The sequence below is a fragment of the Hypanus sabinus genome, chromosome 9 (assembly GCF_030144855.1).
Source record: "Hypanus sabinus isolate sHypSab1 chromosome 9, sHypSab1.hap1, whole genome shotgun sequence".
NCBI lineage: Eukaryota > Metazoa > Chordata > Chondrichthyes > Myliobatiformes > Dasyatidae > Hypanus > Hypanus sabinus.
This window is the reverse complement of record NC_082714.1, coordinates 135,080,240-135,106,024: the sequence shown is the minus strand read 5'-3', so window position 1 is coordinate 135,106,024 and position 25,785 is coordinate 135,080,240. Positions and strand designations below refer to the sequence as shown.

General features: G+C 37.7%; 1 protein-coding gene across 3 annotated transcripts; it reads left to right on the top strand.

Moving 5' to 3' along the window:
- Nucleotides 1–80: 80 nt before the first annotated feature.
- Nucleotides 81–21,776, top strand: ythdf1 (YTH N6-methyladenosine RNA binding protein F1). Of its 3 annotated transcripts, XR_009514105.1 has the most exons (7): nt 81–263; nt 467–491; nt 1,029–1,108; nt 7,631–9,160; nt 13,925–13,964; nt 15,517–15,624; nt 20,679–21,776. XR_009514105.1 is itself a non-coding variant. In XM_059980632.1 (6 exons), exons 1-6 carry the CDS (start codon nt 237–239, stop codon nt 20,720–20,722), a joined length of 1,746 nt encoding a protein of 581 aa, XP_059836615.1. In that variant the 5' UTR covers nt 81–236; the 3' UTR covers nt 20,723–21,776. The 3 variants fall into 3 exon arrangements, 2 of the variants coding, with proteins under 2 accessions (XP_059836615.1, XP_059836616.1); XM_059980632.1 differs by lacking the exon at nt 15,517–15,624; XM_059980633.1 differs by lacking the exons at nt 13,925–13,964; nt 15,517–15,624.
- Nucleotides 21,777–25,785: the final 4,009 nt, after the last annotated feature.

Sequence of the window (25,785 nt, the reverse complement as noted above, 5' to 3'; positions counted from 1 at the left end):
ACGTAATCAGTAGTGGCAGACTCCTCCTCCGCCCGGGGTGCGCGGAATGCGTACTACGTCATCGGAATCTGAGTATGGTCGCCATTGGGTTAAACGTCTGAGAAATCCGTACGAGGAGCCAAGTTGAAGTGGAGGGGGAACTGCGGCCTTTGGTTACTTCTCCGAGCCCAGCGCCTCAACAACACATTGGATTTCGCGTCTGCAGCTGAGCGGGTGCAAGTGGTGATTGATGAAGCATGTCTGCCACAAGCGTTGACCCTCAGGTAGGCAGGGCCGGGAAGCGGCCGAGTCTTTGTTGTGCCCCCCCCTTCCCTTGTTGGCTGCTTCACTGGGGGGGATTCGCGGGCTCGCTTCCATCGGTGGAGGCCAAGGGTTGTTCAGAGCAATCGGCACTAACATTCTCTTTTTTCCCTTTCCCGTTTTGCTGCTGCTGTTGACGTGTGTCTGCTCGGTGGCCCTAAACAAGAGAGCAAAAGGACAAGAGAATAAAGGTAAGATGCTGGCCTGGAGGCCCGGGCTCTTGCAGATGGTTTTAAAGAAAGTATAAAGTTATCCTGAATGTACGATTACTATTTTTCTTTTTTTGAGGAGAGGTTCATCTCCCTTTCCTTTTCCCGTCTCTGCCGTCTCCTGTGATCTTTGGTCTTCAATAACGGTGAGAGTGAATGTGGCGGAAATGTTGGGTAAAGTTAGGAGTTAAGGCCAAGTTTTCCTGGCTTTGGATGAATTATACAAAGGAAAGATCATAGGCTTCTGCTTTGTACTTGCCATGTTTTATTCGGATGAGAAGTTGTGAGGCGCATTTACTTTCACCGATCTAAATAAAATGAGACTTCTTTTCTTTCGTTATTTAGCAAAATGCCGTTCTCAAAAATAAAATGCTGCAAATAACGCTGTGACCATGGAATTTTACAGACATAATTGTTCATCTGTTTTGCTGTTGATTTCCTGCAGTTGTGACTTGTATAATTGTAACTCTTGAAGATAAATGGAAACTATCGACGTTTATTGCAATGTTTTACTTGCAGTGCAAAATGGTTCGTTGCATCAAAAGGATGCAGTGCACGACAACGATTTTGAGCCATACCTAAGCAGCCAGTCTAATCAGGTGAGTTTGTTGCAAATTTTATATAGAGATCCGGGGACTTCCCAACCTGCCAAATTCACCTGTTATAAATGGGGAAATATTTTTTTAATGCATAGAAAAGTGATTATAGTAGTTTAAAAAGTTGGATGATTTTTGCACATTGTTCTTTACAAAACTGTAGAATTAATTAGAAGAGTTAAATGTGTATTATTGGGATTCTAGTAGATCTGAAAATGCCTTTGTATTGTGTTTGTGATAGCTCTTGTTTAAAATTTAATTGTAATATTAAGATATAAAATGAATATAAACAGAAGTTTATATTTTTGACATGAAATTAGCTATTTCATATGACGGAAAAACTGTATGTGCCAATGCCAGAACTATATGTGTGCCAATTTGCTACTTTAAACAGTTAATTGTTTAAATGCCATTTGAAGCCATATGCATTATTTGAAAAATAGTGCATCCTGTTTAATCTTACATACTAAAGGATTAAGGAACTGCTCATTTTTATTTATTATAGAAAAGTTATACAATTAATATTGCTACCAGTAATTATGTTTTGATACAATTTGAATATTGTGATGGTTTTATTTTGCATTGTCATGCTACCATGTATTTTCTTACTTTAAATGATTGTGCCCACAAAAAAATGCATCCAGTTCTCTGGGAGACATTCTGAGGAGTATTTTCTGCACACAAAAAGTCAACTTGTGTTTTTATTTCAGAAATAAAGTGAAGTACCCAAAGAACAACTGTTAATTCCTGTTAGAGCTTTTACATAGATTTTATTTTCGTGAATGTTCAAAGTTGTCACATTCAGTAACTGGGCAGTTTGTGTGCATTTGGATTCCCTTGATGGCATTGTCATTTTTATTTTAATAGTATATTAATCCTGATAATTCAATGATTCAAAAATACGGGTTTTCTTTTGCACCTGGCTAATGGAATGTTGCTAATCGCTGTACTTTGTTGTTTTGCAATGGATGGTTTCATTCTTCTGAAGTAACTTACTGTGTTGGAGGTGGTGCTTCTGTCATAGTGCCACACACTGGATGTAGACAGATAACTATTGCATTCTATTTACTGTTTATAAATCTCTTAATCAGGTCCTGTTGGACCTCCCCAATATGTTGGATTTTTAAAATTCAGTAGTTATTTTACTAGTTCACAAAAAGATAATGCATGCTCTTTTTTTATGTATTTTCTTTCTGTGGCCTCATTGAGCAATTGTTCTCGAAATATTTCATCCGAGTATTCCGGTTGATCCTTGACCAATTGCTGGAAGACTCGTACAAGACAACAGACTGATTGATTGTTGTTCTAGAGGAAATCAGCAGTCTACCTCATTCCAGACCTGACCAATATATTTATACATGCATTAATAGCAGGTGTCATGTGATGTGTTTGGAATCCAGAACCTCAGCTAAATTTCCTTCCTTCCTTCCAGGGCAATGTAACCAACAATGGTGTGCCTTCCAGTACATCAGCCAACTTAACACTCAGTATCAAACTTGAGGTCAAACTGGTTCATGTCACTTGTTTACTGGATAATTTACCGTCCCATTCAAGAGTCTGCTGTATACAGTACTTACTCTACTTTAATGAATTGCATTTATTATGACATAGATTATAATTGATTTTAATCTAGTTCAAAGAAATTTATTAATTGCTCCAATTGATGTTAAAAGTACTTACTGCTATTTACACTTGAATTGCTCATGTTATTAGATATGGTTGATGACTTAAAGCTTGTTTCGTAAACTTCTTCCAAATGTTCCCAGAGTTAACTGAAAATTATGCATTGGCTAACCCTGTGTTAATTTTTTAATATTCAGAATAAAGATTCATTAGGTTATTTTATTAATACTTACATAATCGTTTGTATACTTTAAAAATCTGACCATAGAATAAAATAATAGCTATAGAGTAGTCATCTTTAATTTCGAATAGAATTGTGCCCATGAATTTTAGCTCCTTAACTATTAAAATGTTCCTGAAATGTTTTTGTGCAGCAAAAGGTCATTCTGGTAAAAACTGAAAGAAATCCCAACAATTCTAAATCTGAATGGAGGGGAATTGTAGATATAGGGGTATACCTGTGGCCCCGTGCATCTTCCTGCCATTCAATGAGAATGTTTGAGCTCTGACCTAACTTGTAACTGTGACTGCCCTGTTCTCAATGCCTTTTGGTTAACACAAATCAATTAATCATATTTAAAATGAACAACTTAGTTGTATATGTACCATAGGCCATGAAAAGCAGGTTAATACAATTTTTTTTGAAAAGTTGAGCATAAGGCTAGAGAAAGCAGTGAGTATCGATCTTAAGCTATAAACTTGATTAAGTACAGTTTTTCTTTATAATATGAAATTTATTTATTAAAAAGATATTCTGCTTTGTTATATTTTAGCTACTATTTTTGCATTTTGTGATCAGAGCAACTCGATTCATGCAGTATGAGTTACCATTATCAATCCTACATTCTAATTCAGTATTTTGAAAAAAGCTGTGAAAGGACTGCGTTTACATTTTACTTGTATTGTTTGGATTTTTGTTTCCTGTTTTATGGGTTATGAATAACATTAGCAATCCTGAAAGTAAATTCATAGAGATATAAAAATATCTGCAGTAATCTATTTTCAGAACATTTTCCTAAAATGGTGGAGCAGATGAATCACTTTTTATTACTGTGAATGCTTATGGATTTTAGAAAAAATATTTTGTAGAAATTTGCAGCTGTAGAATAGCATTCTGCCACTGTTTGTCAAAATGACTGAGAAATTAATTGGAAAATCTTTTTGGCTAGTCTTGTGTCCAATGAGTATTGAACTCTGAAATTTATGTTATGTAACTTAAGAATTTCAAAAATGGTCACTAATTTGATACATGGTCAATCAGAATCAGATTTGTTATCACTGTCATGCTGTGAAATTTATTGTTTTGGCAGCCATACAGTGCAAGACATTAAAGTTACTAAGTTATAAAAGTTAATAACTAGTGGAAAACCCAAATAATGAGCTGGTGTTCATGGACTGTTTAGAAATATGAAGGCAGATAAAAAAAAACTGTTTCTAAAACCCTGAGAGAGTCTTAAGGCTCCTGAACCACCACCTTGATGGTATCGCGAAGAGGTCATGCTCCGAATGGTGAGGGCCTTTAATGATGGATGCAGCCTTCTTGAGGTACTTGCTGTTGAGGATGACCTTGATGGCAGAATCAGTTGTGTCCATGACGGAACTGATTGAATCTACTACCTTCTGCAGCCTCTTGCCATCCTGTGCATTGGAGGCTTCCTACCAGGTCATGATGCAACCAGTCAGAATGCTCTTGACTGTACATCTGTAAAAATCTGTGCGAGTTTTAGACATTTCAAATGTCCTTGATTCCTAATGAAGTAGAGTTGCTGGCTTGCCATCTTTGTGACTGTATCAGTGTTCGGTCTGTGATAGATCCTTTGAGGTGTTGATGCCTAGGTACATTTCATTGCTGAACCTTGAATGGGGTCTGGTGTGTATTCTCCCAATTTTCCCTTCATGAAGTCCATAATCATTCACTTGGTCTTGATAATCTTGAGTGAGGGATTGTTGTTGTACACCACTCAACTAGCTGATCTGTCTCACTTCTGTACACCTCTTCATTGTCGTCTGAGATTCTCACTTTGGGTGTCATCAGTTCATCAGTGAATTTTAACATGGTGCCAGAGTCATGAAACTTCTCTTGGTGGATGCATCTGCTCTTGTACTTAAGGTGCTCAGCACCATTTGGGCACAGTATTTTGCTCATCTATTGTATGAGCAAATGGATCATCCATTGCCCTTTAATACATTACAATGACTTGCTGTTTCTTCAATCCGCATGTGTTCCATTATCTACAAGACCCCACACTCTTGAGCTGGTACATTTTGTGGGTCATGCATTCTCTCTATACTGAACTCTGACTTAACTAATATATAAATGCTAATGCTAGATCTTGAGTAGCAATTCAGAAGGAAGCTTTTACAACAGTAAATGTGCACTTTGCAAGAAATACTTATCTGTGGAATGAATTCCTTCCTCCTAACTTGTGAAATGTGTATTCTTTCTCCTTTTAAACTAAATGTAAATACACATTTTAAATTATTTTTAGTAAAAATTGGCTCAGATCACTTGGCTTTTGGATATCTGTTAAAGACTATTGTGGCTTGGCCAAGCACGGTATTTAAAAGTGGGCCATGTAATGCACCGTATTTCTTTAGAAAAGGCCCTTTCAACACAATGATCCACTCCACCCAGCAAGCCCACCTATTTAATGCTAGCTTAATTGCAGTACAACTTACAATGACAAATTAACCTACTAGCTGGTACTTCTTTGGACTATTAGAGGAGATTGGAGCATCCAGAGGAAATCCACGTGGTCACAGGAAGAACATACAAACTTCTTACAGAGGACACCAGAATTGAACTCCGTCCTCTGATACCCTGAGTCATGGTAACCACTACGCCACCATGGCACCTCATGGGAGAGATGTGAAGGAACACTCACTCAGCTGAAATGTCTATATAATTATTTAGGGAAGTGAGGGAAAACCTAATCTGGGTTGCTAGCAGATTATGAGGTATAACCCAACATTGGTGCAGCATATGCAGATCTTATCCAGTAGACAGTTTTGTACCTGATCAATGACATGTAAAATAAACCCCAGATCTGAAATGTTCTTTTTACTAAACAACATTCTATTATAATTTATACTTGCAGCAGTTGCAATTTTTGTATTTTCAAATTTGAAGGATCTGAATGGAATAGCTCAAGATTTACAAAAAATCTTTGTAAATTTTAAGAAAATATATGAATAGAATTGTTTCCACAGATTGGAGATCATTCCTGAGAGTTTTAAATTCAGTCCAGTAACCATTAAGGAATAAGCTTTCATAATCAGTACAATTGTAAATTTGCCTTTAACATAAGGCTATGTAAAATCATTTTCAAAACATTGATGATTATTTTATGTCTTTAAGAGATTAACAAGAAGTGCTGAGAAATGAAAATGGAATAACTATTTTCTGTTAAACTATTAACCCTACTAGAGGCACATTTGTCCAAATGGTTTACCTTCTGTTTCATAGTTTTGGTGATTCCATAACAGATGATTTTTCTAAATTAACAATACTGTATCAGTTTGCATTTGTATGACAGTCATTGGTATTTTATGGTCATTTATATAGGGCAAAAATTGAATAAACAAATTCATTTACACCTGACCAAGTATTCCATCAGCACAATGTATCCTGAGCAAATACTATCTATTTGTGATCTCAATTTACCTAGATAGAGCATGTTGCTACTGAAGGAGGACAAGTAATCTGTCAAAAGTGACAGATGTGTATATGATACTTTATTATATTTCTTAACATTTGCTAAACCATCTTAATTTGTAAAATACTAGATTTGAGCCCTTGTGCTGATCCTAGTCGGGGAATTAATCTTAATGCCTTTGATTGGTGGAAAATCAACTAGGCTTTTACTTAAAATTATTTGGTTTAACTGTATCAAAGCGTGTGTGTGTGTGTATCCTTTCCTGCTGGTCAGTATTTGATTGGATGTTCATTGGTTTTTATAATTTTTAAAACATTAGGCCTGGATGTAGATACAATAATTTTGATCTTGATATTTCTTAAGTGTCAAATGTTCCCTGTCGAAGAGAAATTAGAGTCATTAATGATAGCTCAACTATTTTGAAAGTATTATTGTGTTGTAAATGATTTTTCACCTGTATTTTCAATAAGTGACGTCCATCCAATTTCTTAAGTTAATAGAATTTTTTATAATGGATGTTTTGTTTGGCATGTTACTTGTAGTGGCACCTCCTTCTCAGGACATTGGTGCTCAACTGGTAGATCTTTTAGGACTATTAACTGCTATTTTGATTAATACTCCTATACATCTTTAATTTTCTTATGTTACGTATTAGTTTATACATTTTAATGAACCGATCAAGTTTAAAGAAAGCCTGGAAAAACATCATCCAGAGAGCCAGATGCTGATAATCAGTTTATGGATTATGGTTGAGTTTGAATCTATGGGTGAAAGGCTATCAACTTTCTCACTCACACTTTCCTCCATGTGTTAATTTTCTAAGGTATTAGAGGATTTTGAGGTCAGGATATGATGAACAACATTAACTATTTCCGGAGACTCTTTACTGATGTGTTGCATTATTTTATTATAGCTCCTTTCCATTTAGAAGTCAAACGTAATCACAGATTTGCTATTTAAACTCTTTACATTAGCGAATTCTATGTGCTTTTAGTACTAAGCCGGTGTATTTCTGCAGTCTGGTGATGGGTATGATAGAAAGTCAGAAGTTTAATTATATCTTTAAATAGTATTTTTTTTAATTATCCAAATGTTCAATAAAATCTAAATTCTGCAGCCAATTACAATCTTAAAGAACTTCAAATTAATCAGTTGGATTAAGTTGAGTGAAGTTAAAATGGGAGAATAGTTAAGTGCATGGATTGTGGCATGGATCTATAATCTTTGCTTTTTTTTTAATCAACAGAATAACAGCTATCCTTCAATGACTGATCCATATCTGTCAAGCTATTATGCTCCTTCCATTGGATTTTCCTATTCTCTTAGTGAAGCAGCACCATGGTCCACTGGTGGTGATCCTCCTATTCCATACTTAACAACATATGGACAACTGAGCAACGGAGACCATCATTTCATGCATGATGCTGTGTTTGGTCAACCTGGGGGCCTAGGGAGCACTCCATATTTAAATCAGCATAGGTTCAACTTTTTTCCTGAAAATCCTGGGTTTTCTGCTTGGGGGACAGGCGGGTCTCAGGGACAACAAACACCAAGTTCAGCATATGGCAGTAGCTATAGTTACCCACCTAGTTCTTTGGGTGGGACAATAGTAGATGGACAGGCAGGGTTTCCAAATGATACTTTGAATAAAGCCCCAGGCATGAATAGCATTGAACAAGGGATGGTTGGATTAAAGATTGGTGGAGCTGTGACCTCATCAGGTGTGAAGACAGTGGGGTCTGTGGTGAATAGCCCAGGGATAACTAATGCAGCACCTGGAAATGGCTCAACAGTGGGTGTATCTGCTCCAAAGCCAACGTCATGGGCTGCCATTGCAAGTAAACCAGCCAAGCCTCAACCAAAACTAAAACCAAAGACTGGAGCAGCAGTGGGAAGTTCTGCATTGCCTCCACCTCCTATAAAACACAATATGGATATTGGTACGTGGGATAATAAAGGACCTGTAGCAAAAGCTCCTCCACCTAATCAGGTCCCTACTACTCAGGTAGTTCCTCAGCAGCAATTGACTCAGCCCCCTCCAACTCAGCAGTTGCAGATTCCACAGCAACCATTTCAGAATCCTCAGCAACCCCCACAGAATCGTTGGATAGCCCCTCGCAACAGAGGTGCAGCATTTGGTCAAAATAATGGACCTGGTAATGAAAACAACTCTCTGGGTAATGTACCAGTTAGCTCTCCACCAAGCAATGAGACTCATCCTGTCCTTGAAAAACTGAAGGCTGCTTACAGCTATAATCCAAAAGACTTTGACTGGAATGTCAAAAATGGTCGAGTGTTTATTATCAAGAGCTACTCTGAGGATGACATCCATCGTTCTATCAAGTACTCCATTTGGTGCAGTACAGAACATGGCAATAAACGCTTGGACAGTGCATATCGCTCGCTGGCTGGCAAGGGTCCTGTTTACTTACTATTCAGTGTAAATGGCAGTGGACATTTTTGTGGAGTTGCAGAAATGAAATCAGCAGTGGACTATGGCACATGTGCTGGAGTTTGGTCACAGGACAAGTGGAAAGGAAAATTTGATGTTAAGTGGATCTTTGTAAAGGATGTGCCTAATAACCAGCTGAGGCATATCCGTTTGGAAAACAATGATAATAAGCCAGTCACTAACTCTCGAGACACACAGGAGGTTCCTTTAGAAAAAGCCAAGCAAGTGCTCAAAATTATTGCTACTTACAAGCATACCACCTCAATTTTTGATGACTTTTCACATTATGAAAAGCGCCAGGAAGAGGAGGAAGTTGTACGTAAGGTGAGTCCTGTTGGGGTATTTATGCGCACATGATTTTGTTTCAAATGCCAGTAAACTTACTCTTGGGCTGTAAACATTGAATCTATTATATACATTTCACTGAACGATATTGTAGAGACGAAAAATAATACAGAACTGTTTACCAATAAATTTGGCGTGCAATTATAATCAAAACACTCTGGCCAGTGTTGTCATTCAGTATATATGCAAGATGATTAGTGTATCTTCTGCTATTTTGCATAAGTTGGCAAGAAACATTATCGCCCTACCTATTCTTTCCCCTATCCCAATAATTTTATTGTGGATTTGATTTCAGAGTGGAGAATGTGATCACCTAAGATATATTATTGGTATATTGTTAATACTAACATTTTGTTTGGATGGATGCCATTTGGAAGATAAACCCTAATTGCTTCAACTGAGTAGTTGTCAGTAGATGCAAAAATAACTACATGAATGCTGCACTCTGTCACATTAGTACACTGTTCATACTGAATAAAAATTGTATTTGGGTTTGTGGGAATTGATAGTACATAATTTGCAAAAGCTTTAAAAATCAATGACATTAAAACATCTTTTTAATGTATTCACATAATTCTTAAATTGGCCACGTTTAGAAAGTGCATCCATTCGGCTATGTAGGTTAAGTAATTTTCTAAAGGTCCATCATTTGGTCAGTTGAGCTAAGTCTGTAAGTGTATTAGCTGCCGCTTACACTTGATGCCACAATTTCAGTTCAAGTGGGACAGCTCTTCTGTTGAAAGACAAATTTCTCCCCGTTTGTTTCTTTAAAATCAGATAAACTCTAGGAATTTTTAACAATGTTTAAAAGTGGGTATGGGGAAATAACAAAAATAAACTTAACAATGCAGTCCTTCATTGGAGGAAAATTCTTAAAAATGCATTGTGAGGTAAGAATCCAGTTTGATTGTCCAATAGTAAGCAAGATGAAACAACTGAGAATATTTAACTTATACACAATTTACTGTGTCCATTGGGGATTGTTTGGAACAGCACCCATCTCCACCTCCCATCTTCCCCACTTCCTGAAACCTCTTAAATGGATTAAATGTGAATAAATGAAATTGTGAAACCACAATCTAAATCACAATACCCATTTTAAAGTTCTGGATACTCTAGTTGTTTTTCCCATATATGGGGATTTTCTAGTATTATGTTAAGTAGCTGTTATTGATTAGTCTATGAAAACTTGGTCAATTATGGTATTCAAATTCTAGTGAATTTTCATCAGCAGTCCTTTCCCCTCACCCTACTAGTAAAAGCTGTTACATTTGGGTGAACTACTTGCATCTATTTTGTACATGCTCAACTACAGTAATAAAATCTTTGTGCTTAGGTATGTTTTTATGATGGAAGTGTTTTGAAACATTGGAACATACTTTTGCCTTCATCTGGTCATTAATCTTTAGGAGTGGTTTGCCACTCTTTCCGAGAAAGTGCCTGGACATCTCTTCATTGAATATTGTGTTAGGGTTTTGTAAAGGAATGTAGTCTAGACTGATCCAGTGCATTGTCATGAAGATGGTGAAGATGAACATCTGGTCCACTGTTTCTTACAAATTTAGACATGTCCAGGTTGCCATGCGGATGGACATGATAGTTTATTGTTTGGCCCATGCTTGCACTGTTCATGCAGCTGATCTTTGCACATAACCAACATTGTGGTGTGCATCTAAATTTTCTGATTTCTGAGATCAAAGTATGTGTTCAGCCAGTTAAATTATTTCACTGTAAACAGTTGTATGATGATACCCTAATATTTGAATTAGCTGCCTTTTTTGTGCCTTCCAAGCATGATGTTCACTGAGTAGTTTGAAAGTGTAGCTTTTTGTTTTTCGTTGTCTACTTTGCAATCTACTAACACACTGCCCAGAAGAAGGCAGTGACAAACCACTTGTGTAGAAGAAATTGCCAAGAACAATCATGGTCGTGGAAACACCATGATTGCCTATGTCACACGACATGGCACATAACAAACGAACTTTGCAATAGTGTAGTACAAAAGCCAAGAGTAAGGTTCGTACCTCTGCCCTGATTACTAATTTACGAAAACCATTGATTGGACTTGCTTCTTAAAAGTTATTGATCATTATAAATTAAAAATAACATCAGAGTTTTTGAAGCTTTAAGAAAATTCTTTAATGAACAATATGAATCCAAATGAAAGTATACGTGCAGTCTGACACAAGAATAGACGATGCTGGAATATCTGATGGTGCAGTCTGGCCTGACTAAGATAAGCTGTTCAGTTTTGGTTGAGACATAACTTGGTCTTTCATTTCTTGTCCAAAATTGCAGAGCAATTTATTTAATTTTATTGATTTATAAAATTTATGTTGATGTATAAAATTGAGTTGAATTTTATTGGCAGTTGCTTTCACATCAACTAAATACAAATTGACCATTGATGTGTAGGAATAATTCATCTTGAATGAAATAGTTTTCAATAAGAAAATGAGGGAAGGTTTAGAGTGGGAATTCCACAGGTTTCAAATGTAATGACCAGCAAGTGGAGTGGGTGAAGTGTGTTGAGAAAACTAGAACTAGGGATGATAATAAATATTTGCAAATTGTAGACCTGTGAGCAGTTAAAGAATGACTTCATAGAATCATCACCTCACAGAAAGCTGTTTGAATGATCAACTCTGCCTGCTTATTCCTCAGTACCCAAAAATTATTTGTGATCAAGCACTTTTCCAATTTTGCTTTGAAGTCCTTGATTGGCTCCTGTTTTCATCACCTTGTGGAAAAGGGGTTCCTAGTGGTAACCAGTCTTCTTGTGTGGTTTGTTTTTTTTAAGCTTCTCTTCATATTCCCCTCCTGCCATTTGTAACAATTAGAAACAATGTTTGATTAAATGAGCAGTTCTGATGAAGGATCTCAGTCCAAAATATTGACTACTTACTCTTTTCCTTAGATGCTGTCTGGCCTGCTGAGTTCCTCCAGCATTTTGTGTGTTTTTACCTTTGATTAAATGACAGTAGGCTCATAGTACATAGGAAGTGAATTGAGAGAAATTCGTATGCGGGGCAGAGATCTAACGCCATACGATATAGGAGCAGAATTAGGTCATTTGGCCCATGGAGTCTGCTCTGACATTTCATCATGGCTGATCCATTTTTCCTCTCAGCCCCAATCTCCTGAACCCCTTTATGTCCTGGCTAATCAAGATTCTATCAACTTCTGCCTCAAACATACATAAGGCTTTTTGTTTCATTTCCCAGTGACAGGCTTTACCTCCATAGGGAACTGACCTGTCACTCTGGTTCCCACCCCACTGGTTAACTAGTGTGAACCCTCCCCAACAGCTCTAGTAAATCTTCCTGTAAAGATACTGGTTTCCCTTGAGTTCAGCTGCAACCTGTCCTTTTTGTACTAGTCATACTTTTCCCAGAAGAGATCCCAGAAATCTGAAACTCTTACATTCTGAGCTACAGAGCCAGACCCTGCTAGTGATAGCTGTGTTTTTCCCTCAGCAGATCATCCTACCAAGCAGTATCCAAAGTGATATCAAAAACGTCGACAGTGCTTCTCCTTATAGATGCTGCCTGGCCTGCTGTGTTCCACCAGCATTTTGTGTGTGTTGTTGTTTGAATTTCCAGCATCTGCAGATTTCCTCCAAAGTGATATACTTGTTTATGAAAGGGAATGGCCACAAAAGTACTCTGCTCTGTTTGCCTGTTCCTTTTCCTGCTCCTGACAGTCATCCAGCTACCTGCCTCCTGCTTCTTAAAGGTGACTACCACCTTGCAGGTGTTATCTATCTTTTTCTTGTTCTCCTGTATGAGCCGTAGGTCATCCAGCTGCAGTTCCAGTTCCTTAACGCATTCGGTAAGGAGCTGTGACTGGATGAATCTCGTGCAGATGTCACTATTAGGGAAGCTGGAGGTCTCCCAGACTTCCCACCCACATCTGACATAAAGAACACACCACTGACTGGACCCCTTTTTACTGCACCAATAGACAAAGAAAGAAACTTGCCGAGAGCTTCTGCCTCTTCTTGCTGATGCCTCATGTGGAGAACAGTGTGTGGAGACATACAAATTCTGGATTGTAGTTGGGTGTCGTGCTTTGAGGGAACAGCACTAACTGCTGTGCTACTCACTTGAGTACACAAAGTGGTTATTGCAAAACAAGTATATTCTGGTGGTCACAGCCATTTGACATTAAAATGTAGTCAGTAGAGATTGTAGTGACCCTGGTTTCCTTTATTTTCTAATTTAAAGGAATTTAAAACACATCCTTCTCACTTATCAGAGTTTGATTAACTAAAATATTAAACTTTTATGTCCCTTTTGCTAGCAATGTGCAGATCCTGGCTGGATCATCTAAGAGGATTTTCTTTACATATTGACTCTGACCCTATGGGTGGTGTATCCATTCTGATTCATGAAAATATTAATTCCCATCAGGATGGCGAATTTGAAGTGGGAGGTTACCATTTTTTAAATTAACATAATGCATTAATTCAAAATAATAATATGGTAAAATGACTCAGTACAGGAAGAAGCCATTTGGCCCACAGTGACTCAATACAGGGTTTTCCCTTTCTTCCTAATTTGGTCCTGTAATAGCATTTTATTGAATTCCTTAGGCATTTTTAGAGAGAATCTGTTGGGAGTTTAGTGTTATGAGTATTCATTGAGGGGGTTTGCATTGACGAGTGAATTAACATGTTACTTCTGTCATAAATAGTATGTTAACAAATCAAATAGATATTGCCTCTTTGTTTTAAATTTTCAGGACAAGGTTTCTCTACCAGTGGCTTCTCATTATTTACAAGGTAAATATTATAAAAGAATTTATTAGTGTTTTGGGGGGAAACTTGTGGTAATTTGGTGGCTTTGGTTTACATGTATATACCTTTTGTAACAAAAAGCTAATCATACTCAGACCAGACTGTAGAAACTTAGAGACTGCCTAGGGCTTGGGATAGATTTAGGAAAACAGCTAGCACATGAGTGATGAGTATAAAATGATCCCATATAAAAGTTACCATATAAAGAAATGTAACATACAACCATTTCAAACATTAAAATAAGAAAATTGTTTATACTTTGAACATTTCTTTGAGTTCATGCTTCTGATTTGCAAATCTGGCCACATATTTTTCTTTTTTCCTATTGTTTTGGTATCTTTTGGACCATGTCTAGCTGCTAAACTATATTCCTTGCCTGTGCTATGATAATGTCAGATGATTTTAGAATAAACTATCATTCTTCCTTGCACCAAGCCTATGGCCTCTGCCAGTGCAAAGTATAATTTGGGGTTTTTGCCTAGAATCTTACATGGTCAAAGTCTGATTTCAAATTGATCTAGAGTGCTACACTCTCTTGTAAAGAAAAAGCTGAGGGCCAGATTTACATTATGTCTTTGAATATGTGACTAAAATGGCAACCAAGATAAGAACCAGTAAACAAGAATGAGAACAAAAGCTTGCTGTAAGCATTCTTGAATAAAACATTGAAATGTTTAATTTTTACCCTGTTATTCCAATCTATGAAGCATAAATGTTCTAGTAAGTTCTTTGTGCAATTGTACTTACCAATCTTAATAAAATTCCTTTACCTAGTACAGTTACATACATGCTTCTCTGCATTTCTATGGTTAAAATACAGCAGTGTTATTCTTCACAATTCAGTAACTAGATTTTCTGTGAATTGTTATATCTGAATCTTGTCATGCAAAGCTTAGATAATCACTATATTTGTACGTATTTGCACTGTAAACTTTGATTTTGGTTACACTGACATTTTAGGCATTCTCAACATTGGTTATAAACTTTTTGTTTTATTGAAGCTAACTTTTGTATTGATATAACAATATTCAGATCATGAACAAGTATGAAAAATAAGGTTAATTATTGTTTCCTCCATAAAATTTAGTAATGATCCAAAGCCAGTACTCGTATGGTGGGAAGTTTTAGGATGTCTGTCCCATTTGTGACCCATTTTGTTTTCATATCCTTTATTTCATTCCCCACGCTGTTGCTCCTCAGTTCTTTCTTCTATTGAAAACTGGTATGATTTTGCAACTATCATGAGTGTGAGAGGATCGATTGTACCATGCCCATCTGTCTTTGGCATTGTGGCCATGGCTTTATTTCTAATGAATTCTGTTCTGGCTTTTCATTGAACTTAGTGATTATTACACTATTATTACATGACCACAATGTAGCCTCATGTGAACTGTCAAACTTTCCAAGGGAAATAAAATTGGGAAATGGTTCAAAGATTGCATTAGATCACAAAATCCAAGATGGCTGAAGCATCAGTGTCTGACTTGCCTCTGGCCGGCAAGTGCTCAAAGTCATCCCACTCCTCTTCCCCTTCCAGCCACCGTTCCTATGAAGGCACAGTCATCCAAGCTTCAGGGAGAATGAGCTGCATCAGAACGGCTGCATCAGTCCTCATCCTCTTCAAGTTTTGCTCCAAAGATCTCTGGTAAGCGTCAATAGAAAACTTAATCTAGAGCAACAAAGGATTCATCAATCAGAGTGATAAATTCCAACTAGGTGCCAAGGTGGAGACTGAGAACAAACTCAATACCCTATGTTTTGCCTAGCTACTTGTGGAAAATTGGAATGGTTGCTCCTGTTTTCCACTAAATTAGTGTGTTAGACCTCACACACCATGTAATAAAATTTGCATATGTTAGTCATAGTTTGGCATTATCTATATATCTTTTGAAAGAGTTTCCATTATTTTGGAGCTTTACACAGCCAGTTCCCAAGAACAGTAAAGATGCGAAGTAAATGTCAATTTGTCGAAGACTTTCTTGGGGTTTTTGTGGGTTATGTACATAATTGGTGCAGCTGAACTCGTTGCAGCGTAAAATCTAGCAAATAACCCTTTTTTTTTGAAAAGCTGTGTAATATCTTGACCCATTCTCTGGATGCATTGACATTTAATTTCAATCTAAAGAAGAGGACATGCCTATGCCAATTTTCAGGCACTAGGAAATAAAGCTATATTTGTTTCACAGATTTAAAAAGTAGGATGCAGGATAGGAAATTGTCGCTATTTTAAATGTATTAATATTGCTACATTTGTCTTTCATTTTATCATCTTGCTTCCATTCCAGTTCCTTTTCAGTTTTCCCCAAAAAAACATTTCTGTTAAATTGAATTCTAGTAGGACAGAATAATGGCATTTACAGCTCAATTGATTTGCTAGATAAGGATGGATTGTAGTAGAATTGCCTCTCATTTGGGCATTGTTGAGCAGTATAAATGAAGCAACTTTTCTGAAACCAGCAGCATGTTGATTTTTGACCTAGGCATTGAATTAACAGCTCCCCCCCCCCCCCCCCCCCCAAATTTCCAAAAAGAATAATTAGGTATACAAAGGAAAACTGGTTTATGTTTCAACATAAATAATCCAGCAAATAGAAAGGTCTGATTACCACAGATTTCTATAGGATTTAGACAATTCAATCTAGCAATATTATAAAATACTCCGGATGCTGGAAATCTGAAATAAAATCCAGAAGATTGAAGTGCATTTGTGAAAGTAGAAACAGCATGAAGTCTGCGACTCTTTATTGGCCACATTAGTTCCCAAGTGAGCAGAGTTTATAGTAAGTTTATTAAAACAGCTGAGCAATATTTCATTTACAAAGTGTGAATTTTGTAATTTAAACAAAAGTCAAAGTATGCTGAACACAGTAAGCTATAACCTAGTTTCCATGTTTAGGGCATTCTGAAATCTGGTTTTAAATTTAAGCTGCATCTTGGCACATGGCTGGATAGACATTTCCAACCAGTTTTAGGCTTCTGTAGGGGCACATCATTCTAAAGACTACAGATGTTGTACAAATAGTTAGATAACATCTTTAAAGTTTTGGCAATGGTGTCTTAATTTTGTCATGACACTGTTCCTTACACAGATTTAAGGTAGAATATATCAACCAGGACCTCAAAATTCCAAGCAAAGGGAGGTCAGTGAAATCAAGTTAATAACCTACTATGATTTCATTGATGGGATGGGGTTAAGAAACTAATATGGTACTTGTTTCCTATATTCTATACTTCCCTGCTTGCTATCATTCTGTGGGCTAAGTTTATTAAATCGGTTGGAACAGTGAGAAATTCTTGGTTTGTGTTCTATTATGGTCTTCTTCACAGGGTTTTGATAGATAGATAGATACTTTATTCATCCCCAAGGGGAAATTCAACATTTTTCCAGTGTCCCATACACTTATTGTAGCAAAACTAATTACATACAGTACTTAACTCAGTATAAATATGATATACATCTAAAATCACCCTCCCAAAAAGCATTAATAAATAGCTTTTAAAAAGTTCTTAAATAGTTTACTGAAGTGCATTGAGTGGTAACTTAAGCTCAGTCCTAACCCCGGCACTTAACATGTCTTGCCCCTGGTGGTTGAATTGTAGAGCTGAATGGTGTTGGAGAGTAATGATCTCTTCATCCTGTCTGAGCAGCATTGCATTGACAGCAACCTGCTGCTGAAGCTGCTTCTCTGTCTCTGGATGGTGCTGTGCAGAGGATGTTCAAGGTTTTCCATGATTGACCTTAGCCTACTCAGCACCCTCCGCTCTGCCACCGATGTCATACTCTCCAGTTCTGTGCCCACAACAGAGCTTACCTTCCTTACCAGCTTATTAAGACGTGAGGCGTCTCTCTTCTTAATGCTGCCTCCCCAGCACGCCACCACAAAGAAGAGGGCGCTCTCCACAACTGACCGATAGAACACCTTCAGCATCTCACTACAACATTGAATGACGCTAGCCTTTTGAGGAAGTTCAGTCGACTCTGTGCTTTCCTGCACAGGGCATCTGTGTTGGCAGTCCAGTCTAGCTTCTCGTCTAACTGCACTCCCAGATACTTGTAGGTCTTAACCTGCTCCACACATTCTCCATTAATGATCACTGGCTCCATATGAGGCCTAGATCTCCTAAAGTCCACCACCATCTCCTTGGTCTTGGTGATATTGAGACGCAGGTAGTTTGAGTTGCACCATATCACAATTCAAGCCAAAATATCTCCACCACTGTCTTTTACCCTTTTATTTTAACTTGAGTTCCACAGCCTATTCCCTGTGCCACCTTCTTGCATTTATGATTGCATTAATTTCCAACCCTACCCTATTTTTTTTTGAACCACACATGGTATTTGCTCTTATTCTGCCTGTTATAGTCTAGAACAAGAAAACTGAAGCTTTGACAGCTTTTTCATCTCTATCCCTTATCTCTATCTTAAAAAGTACCGAGAATTTCAAGAAATCACGTATTAGCACAATTATAAAACATATTGGTATAATCTCCACTGTGATAGACCCCTTCTTGTTTTAGAAAGGGAAGATGTTCTAATATCACAAATATTTCATTTCTCATAAATCATTCCAGTTGAGAGTTTCAGTGGGAATAATCCAGTGGTAATAATTGGCAGAGCAGGTAATTTTCTTGAAATAATGCTTATTTAACAGAAAGATTACACTAAAGTTTTCTACACTATTTCTACCCTTAAAATTTGGCTTTTCACCTACTTCTAGTTTGGCGGTAGGAGGACTTTGCTCTTAGAAAAATGGAAAAAGAGTCTTAGAAGAGCAGGAGTAGGTAAAGGGTTAATTTGGCCTTGGGGAGCATGGAGTAGAGAATATGGATGTAAAATCTTGTGGAGAGAACAGCTGTTTACTCCAAGGCAAAAAATTCCAATTCCTTTGTAATCCTAAATATTTTTAACCTTGAACTGCAAATCTGAGGCTTTTGTTTGGGATAGAAAGACATTTAAAATTAATGTTGTAGTTATGTATTATATATTGGGCACACAATAATTGATTTATTTATAGAGTCAAATTGTTTTCGGCAATGCTTAGATTGCACTTCATCATCTTCAGGTGGTGTGGCCCCAATTGCTTAATTGGATAGATCTGTGAAAGTTACAGGGATAACTCCTTCCCCACTGTTGTATTATACATTCGGTGGGAATTGGCCTTCTGTGTATTCGGTGCAGATTGGAATTTTAGTGGGGAAATATTCAAAGCTAATTTATTCCCCACAGAGTTGTGATCTATTTTATAATGCAGTGGCTTTTCTGAAAATACCAAAAACATTAGCTGTATGCTTCTACACCATGCTCCTACAACATTCTCATCTGGGGTGTAGTCTTCCACTCAGAGGATTTTTCCAGAATAACTGGCCAGCAGCCCTGATTAAAAGGCCTGCTACCCCCACATCAAGTCATTGTTGTTAATATGAATGCCTTGACATTTTTAAGTATACAGAACATACAGAATACATATGCATTACTTTTTAATAGTAAAAATTCTGATCATAAAAATAAAGTATTCAAGTTAAATTAATAACCCTGATTGGCTTTCACCCAGCAGCTGATTTCTTCCATCCGTTGCAAGGGACTATCATACTTAGTGTGGGCTCAGCCAGTATATTTCCCAGAGTGATAGCTGGAAATCTATAGAAATTGGCACTGCTTGGTGTGCATTGGGCATGGCCAGGATAGCCCAGTTACAGACTTGCTTGTTGATTGATCTATGCATATCTCAGTCAAGATTCCCCAATGTTCATATTGAAATAACGTGTAGTGCAAACTAAATCTATAGTAGTATATTGCAAATAAATATCAAGACTTCCAAGTGTATTTAGTCAACTTTATAAATGATAACATAACCTTTAAGAGGTTTGCTGAGGTATTTCATTACATCTCTGATGCTCCAATTTGGGAGGTAAAGGGCAACATAATGCTGCATGTAGGGTTGTCCCAAACAAAACGAATTTTGCTGTGGAATCCACCAAGGAACTGAAACTTATTAGCTGCATATTCTTCCTTTGGCCCAATCTTAATTGATAATAATTATGCGGATACAGCTTCAGCACATTCGTGAATTTGTGATGTTCCTATGTAGGGCTGTACTGATATGAGAACATAAGGGTTACTATGCAGTTTATTTTAGAAGCATGTTGAATCTGCAAATTGTAAAGAGCTGATGAGATGTATGGTGTGGGATTTTCACATTGCACAAGGTAGGTAAGAAGGAGCATATTAGAATTGGTAATGTGAGTAATTTTGAAAAGGACTGGCATCCTGTGAACTGCTTCTGCAAGCATTGCTGGCTTTGGATCATTATCTGAATATGGATTAGCTAAACATATTTACTCTTTTGAGTTGGAGATTTGGTTCACAACCTATTGTGTTTTTCTTTTTGACAAGAGTTCGTCAACTGCAGTATATTGTTCTTATTTTCACTTTCCAGCAAATTATTAAATGAACTTGATTAAAACAAGTCTTTGTAATACTATGAATTAATGCATGATTATAAACTGATTGAAATAGTGACAAGAATTGCTGTTTGTATTTTAAAATGGTAAGCAAGAGGACAAGAAAAGTCAATTTTTGTTGCTGGATTATGAAATACAGTTGAAAATCTAACAGAATTGTTAGTATGTATGAAATGTAGGTTTAAAGAAAAGGATTCATTTTGCCTTTACAAAAATAACTTTTTTCTTTCTCTGCAGGAGCGCCTGAATCGAAACAAATGATAAGAAAACATTTGACTTGATGAATTATTTAAAAAAAACTGAAAAAAGCTGGTGCTGTGATTCCAGCATCAGAATGAAAAATCAAAGCTTTCTGCTCCAGTGATATCTTTATGTGCAGGGGAATTAAGCTATATCATGTTTTTAATACTCTTCAGTTTTTTGATTTTGTTTTTGCCCAGACTGGTCTGCATTTTGTTTGTAATTTTGCACCTAAATGCTGTAGCAGTCACTGGTAACTTCTGTTACACTGAAGCTTTAGCTTGCATTTGTTTAGCAATCCTGGGAAGATGAGCACTCTGTGCTCCTTTTTATAGGAAATATTACTGCATCAGCCTTCTGTAGTTTGGATGATGTGATGCTTTCAGCGTTACTAGTTTTTGGTGATGTGCATTAACTTTGAGCTTTTTTTCAAGCTGCTGTTAATTTGCATTCTTTCATGAAAATCCCACGGCCATTTTATTTTTCCTTCTGTAAAGCTAAGCTTTAATGTAGGAACAAATAGTGGAAATGATGGTTGATGTCTCAAAAAATATAAATTGATGCAAACGTCTCTTGATTCTTCCAAAATGAAATACTTTGATTCATTTTCTGTCCGAAAGCTGTACTTTGCTGTACTGTCTGTGAAATGAGGGAACCATTGAAATTGCTGCAGACTGGATAAAGCATGAAACGGTGCTCATGCCTGTTGCTTTAGTTCACAGAAACTTGCACGTGTTTATTGTAGAGGAACTTTACTATCATTAGGAAGCAAACGATTAACTCTTCTAAACTTAGTTATAAAAATGGACCTCAATTTAAAGAAATAAACTATCATTTAGACTTATTTAGACAATTTTAGTTATGTCTATGGAATATTGCCTGTAAGGTAAATGAACATCATTGGGTTGATTTTCTTTCCTCTAGGAGAATACAAGCCTTAATAAACAATATCTGTTTAGCAAGCACAAGTGATTTCTTCTTCATGGCTCCATTAAGTTATGTTCAGCTTTCTTTCCATTTATGTTTGGATTTACCGTATTGTTAAAAATGTGCAATGAATACCTATACATGAATTGCATTAAATTCTGAATCTTCGAGTTTTGCAAATTTCTCTTGAAAGTAATGTCAAATAACTGAAATAGTCAAGAACTTTATAATTGGTGGGTGGGCTTAGTCGGTGTCATGGCTGTATTACATCTGTACAGTATTCAGTTTCCTGTTACAGAGCCTAGAACTTTACTGCACAGTACAGACCTGCAATGTTGTGCTGCCCTTTTAACATACTCTAAGATCAATCTAACCCTTCCTTCCTACATAACTGCCCATTTTCTATCATCCATGTACCTATCTAAGTGTTCTTTAAATACCCAGAATGTATCTGCTTCTACCATCAATCCTGGCAGAGCATTCTAAGCATCCATCACTGTATAAAGAAATTACCTTTTTATATCCCCCTGTACCTTCCTCCAATCATCTTAACATTATGTCCCCTTGTATTAGCCATTTCTGATCTGGGAAAAAATTCCTAGTTATCCACTCTTATCTATGCCACTTATCAACTTGTACGCAACAATCAAGTCTCCTCTCATCCTCCTTTGCTCCAAAGAGTGAAGTCCTATGACATGCTCTCTCATTGAGCATACCAGTAAATATCTACACTCTCTCTAAAGCCTCCACATCCTTCCTATAATGAGGTGACAAAAAATTAATGCAAGATTCCAAATGTGGTGTAACCAGGGTTTCAAGCTGTAACATTACCTCGTGGCACTTGAACTCAGTACCCTGACTGATGCAGGCCAACACACCATATGCCTTCTTAACAACCTTATCAACTTGTGTAGTAACTTTAAGGAAGTATGGACATTGACCCACGATCCCTCTGTTCTTCCACACTGTTGAGAATCCTGCCTTTAAACTTGTACTCTGCCTTCAAGTTTGACCTTCTAAAATGAAGCACTCCACACTTTTCTGGGTTGAACTGCATCTGCCACTTCTCAGCCCAGCTCTACATCTGGTCACTGTCCCCTTACAACCTCCAACAACTCTCCACAATATCTACAATTTCACCAACCTTTGTGTCATCTGCAAACTTCAACTTAGTTTTCAAAGTCATGTATTAATCTCGCAAAGAGCAGGAATCCCTGCTGAACACCACTGGTCGCCAAACTCGGAGCAGAATATTCTCATCTACTACCACCATCACCCCGCCTTCTGTGGACAAGCCAATTCAGTTTCCATACATCCAAATTTCCCTGGATCCCATGCCTCCCCTCTTTCTGAATGAGCCTACCATGGCCAACCTTGATTAAGCGCCTTACTGAAAGTCATATATGCACCACATCTACTGGTCTACCTACATTAATGTACTTTTACCACATGCTCAATTCAATCAGGCTTGTGAGGCATGACCTGCCCCTCACAAAGCCCTGCTGACTATCCATAACCAGGTTGTTTCTTCAAGTACTTGTAAACCCTGTCTCTTAAGAATCCTCTCCACTAATTTGCCCACTACTGAAGTAAAACTGTTCTAAAATTCCCAGGGTTATCCCATATGTCTGTCTTGAACAAAGGAATAGCACCCTCATCTGATACTACACGTGGCCAATTAGGATGCAAAGATCATCGCCTAGGACACGGCAATCTCAACCCTCGCTTCCTGGGGTAAACTGGGGTGTATCCCATCTGGCCCTGCAGACTTAACTAAATGTTTTCTCAAAGCCTCTAGCACATCCTCTTAATATAAACATATTCAAGCATACTTTGTTCTCACAATCATCTAAGTCCCTCTTACTGATCAATACTGAAGCAAGGTATTCATTAAAGATCCTTCCCACCTCCTTTGCCTCCAGATACGTTTCCTCTACTCTCTCTGATCGGTCCTGCCCTCACTGTGGCCATCCTGTGTTTCATACATGGGTAGAATGCCTTGGGCTTTTCTCAAATCCTCCGTGCCAAGGCTTTCTCATGCCCCATCTAGCTCGCCTGAGTCCATTCTTCACCTCTCTCCTGGCTACCTTGGAACTCCCTAGAGCCCTGTTTAATTCTTGCTTCCTAAACCTAAAATGACCACCTTGTTTCTGCTTGACTTGATGTTCTTTCCCTGCCTCAATGGACACACCTATCCAGAAGCCCCAGCAAGTTCTCCCTAAACAACTTTACATTTCTATTGTGCATTTCCCCAATTACATTTGTTCCCAATTTATGCTCCCCAGTTTTACCTCTCTGTTCCTTTTGAAACATCTAAACCCCAAAATAACCAGCAATCATTCCTGCCCTTGTGACAGTTAAGTCTCTAATGGCCACAACATTGTAGTTCCATGTACTGACCCATGCTCCAGGTTTATCATCCTTGTTCCTGATACTACTTGCATTAAAATGCACACACTTCAACCAATACCACTGCAATTTTGCCCTATCGGCTACCTATCCTTTCTCACAGACTCTACATGGTGTATCTACCTGTATTCAAACAGCCCTATCCTCAAACTATCACTTCAGCTCCCATTCCCTTGCCAAACAAGTTTAAACCCTCCGCAACTAACAAATCTACCCACAGGGATATATTCCCCCTCGGGATAATCCATTCTTTTTGTTCAGACCATCCCCAGAAGGAATCCCAATGATGGAGAGATCTGAAATGCTGCCCCTTGAGCCAATTTCTCAGCCACTCATTCATTTTACAGATCATGCTACTCTTGTCTTCACCGGTGTATGGCACACAGCAATCCTGAGATTACTATCTTTGATTTCCTACTTTTTAGCTTTCTATATAGCTCACTATCATCTCTCTTCTGGACCTCATCTATTTTCCTGCCCTTGACATTGGTACTAATGTGTGCCATCGCTGCTGGCTGCTCACCTTCCCCCTTTAGAATACTGGCACCTGGGAGTCTACATATCATCATGTCCACTGTATCTTCTATTGAATTCCCTATCATGATTGCACTCCTTGTCCATTCCCTTATGAGCCAGAGCGCCAGAGACTAGCTTTAGCCTCGTAGGTTCTCTTTCCCCTCACACACAAAAAACAGTATTCAAAGTGGTATACTTGTTATTGAGGAAAATAACCCCAGGGGTACTTTGCACTGTCCCTTTCTGACAGTCACCCAGCAAACTGCCCCTGCAACTTAAGGGGTGACTACCTCCTTGTAGCACCTATCACTTCCTCAGTCACTTGTACAAGCTGAAGATTACTCTGCTGTAGTTCCAGTTCACTAACACTATTTGTGAGGAGCTGCAGTTGGATGCATTTCAAGCAGATGTAGTTATCAACGAGACTGGAGGTCTCCCAGAATTCCCACATTAGTCAGGAAGAACACACTACTGACCCTGGACGCATTCTCACTGCACTAGCTATACACTAATAAAGAAAAATAGGAACGTTCCCCTTTTTGCCTCAGCCTTGTGCTTTGTAGCCTCAAAGCCTCCACTCTTAACCCTTGTCTACTAACGCTATGGCCTTCCTCATGATGAACACTCAGGTAAAACTAGACCTTTTATTAGCCTTAATTTATTAAGCCATTAGTAATGATAACTGAAGTCTGCTGAAAAGTCCTGAAAGCACTCCCCCCCCCCCCCCCCCCGCCCCCACACAGATCTTGCGCTGGCTTGCCAAACCAAATATTTGCTCACGATGACTGAAGCCCACTGAACAGCAATTACCTTATTTTAAGCAATAACCTTCAGCTGGAACAAACTTTATAGTAGTCTATAGAAGTGTAGTTTAGGAAAAAAAAGTGTATTAATGTGCTATTTTGTTCCCCTGATCCTTCAGTTTGAGTTTGTTAACCTAACATTTATTTACTACAACCCTCAGATTAAATTTAGATTCATTCATCTTTCTCTTTAAAAGGTGATTAAAATCTTGCTTGTTGACAGAGTTTGTTTCCTGTGATGCTGAATTTTGTCTGATAATTTACCTATGCTGTGTCATGGGATGAATATGTAGATGTTGTATATCTGAAGATAAGGCGACTGACCAGAATTTGGTACCCCAGTTGGATATATGTTCACGCATGAGTTTTTTTAATCCCCATTTCTCGGGGCTAACAACTTTAATTAAAAGAGGTGAGCAGGTTTGAATAATAAGTTCATTACAGATCTA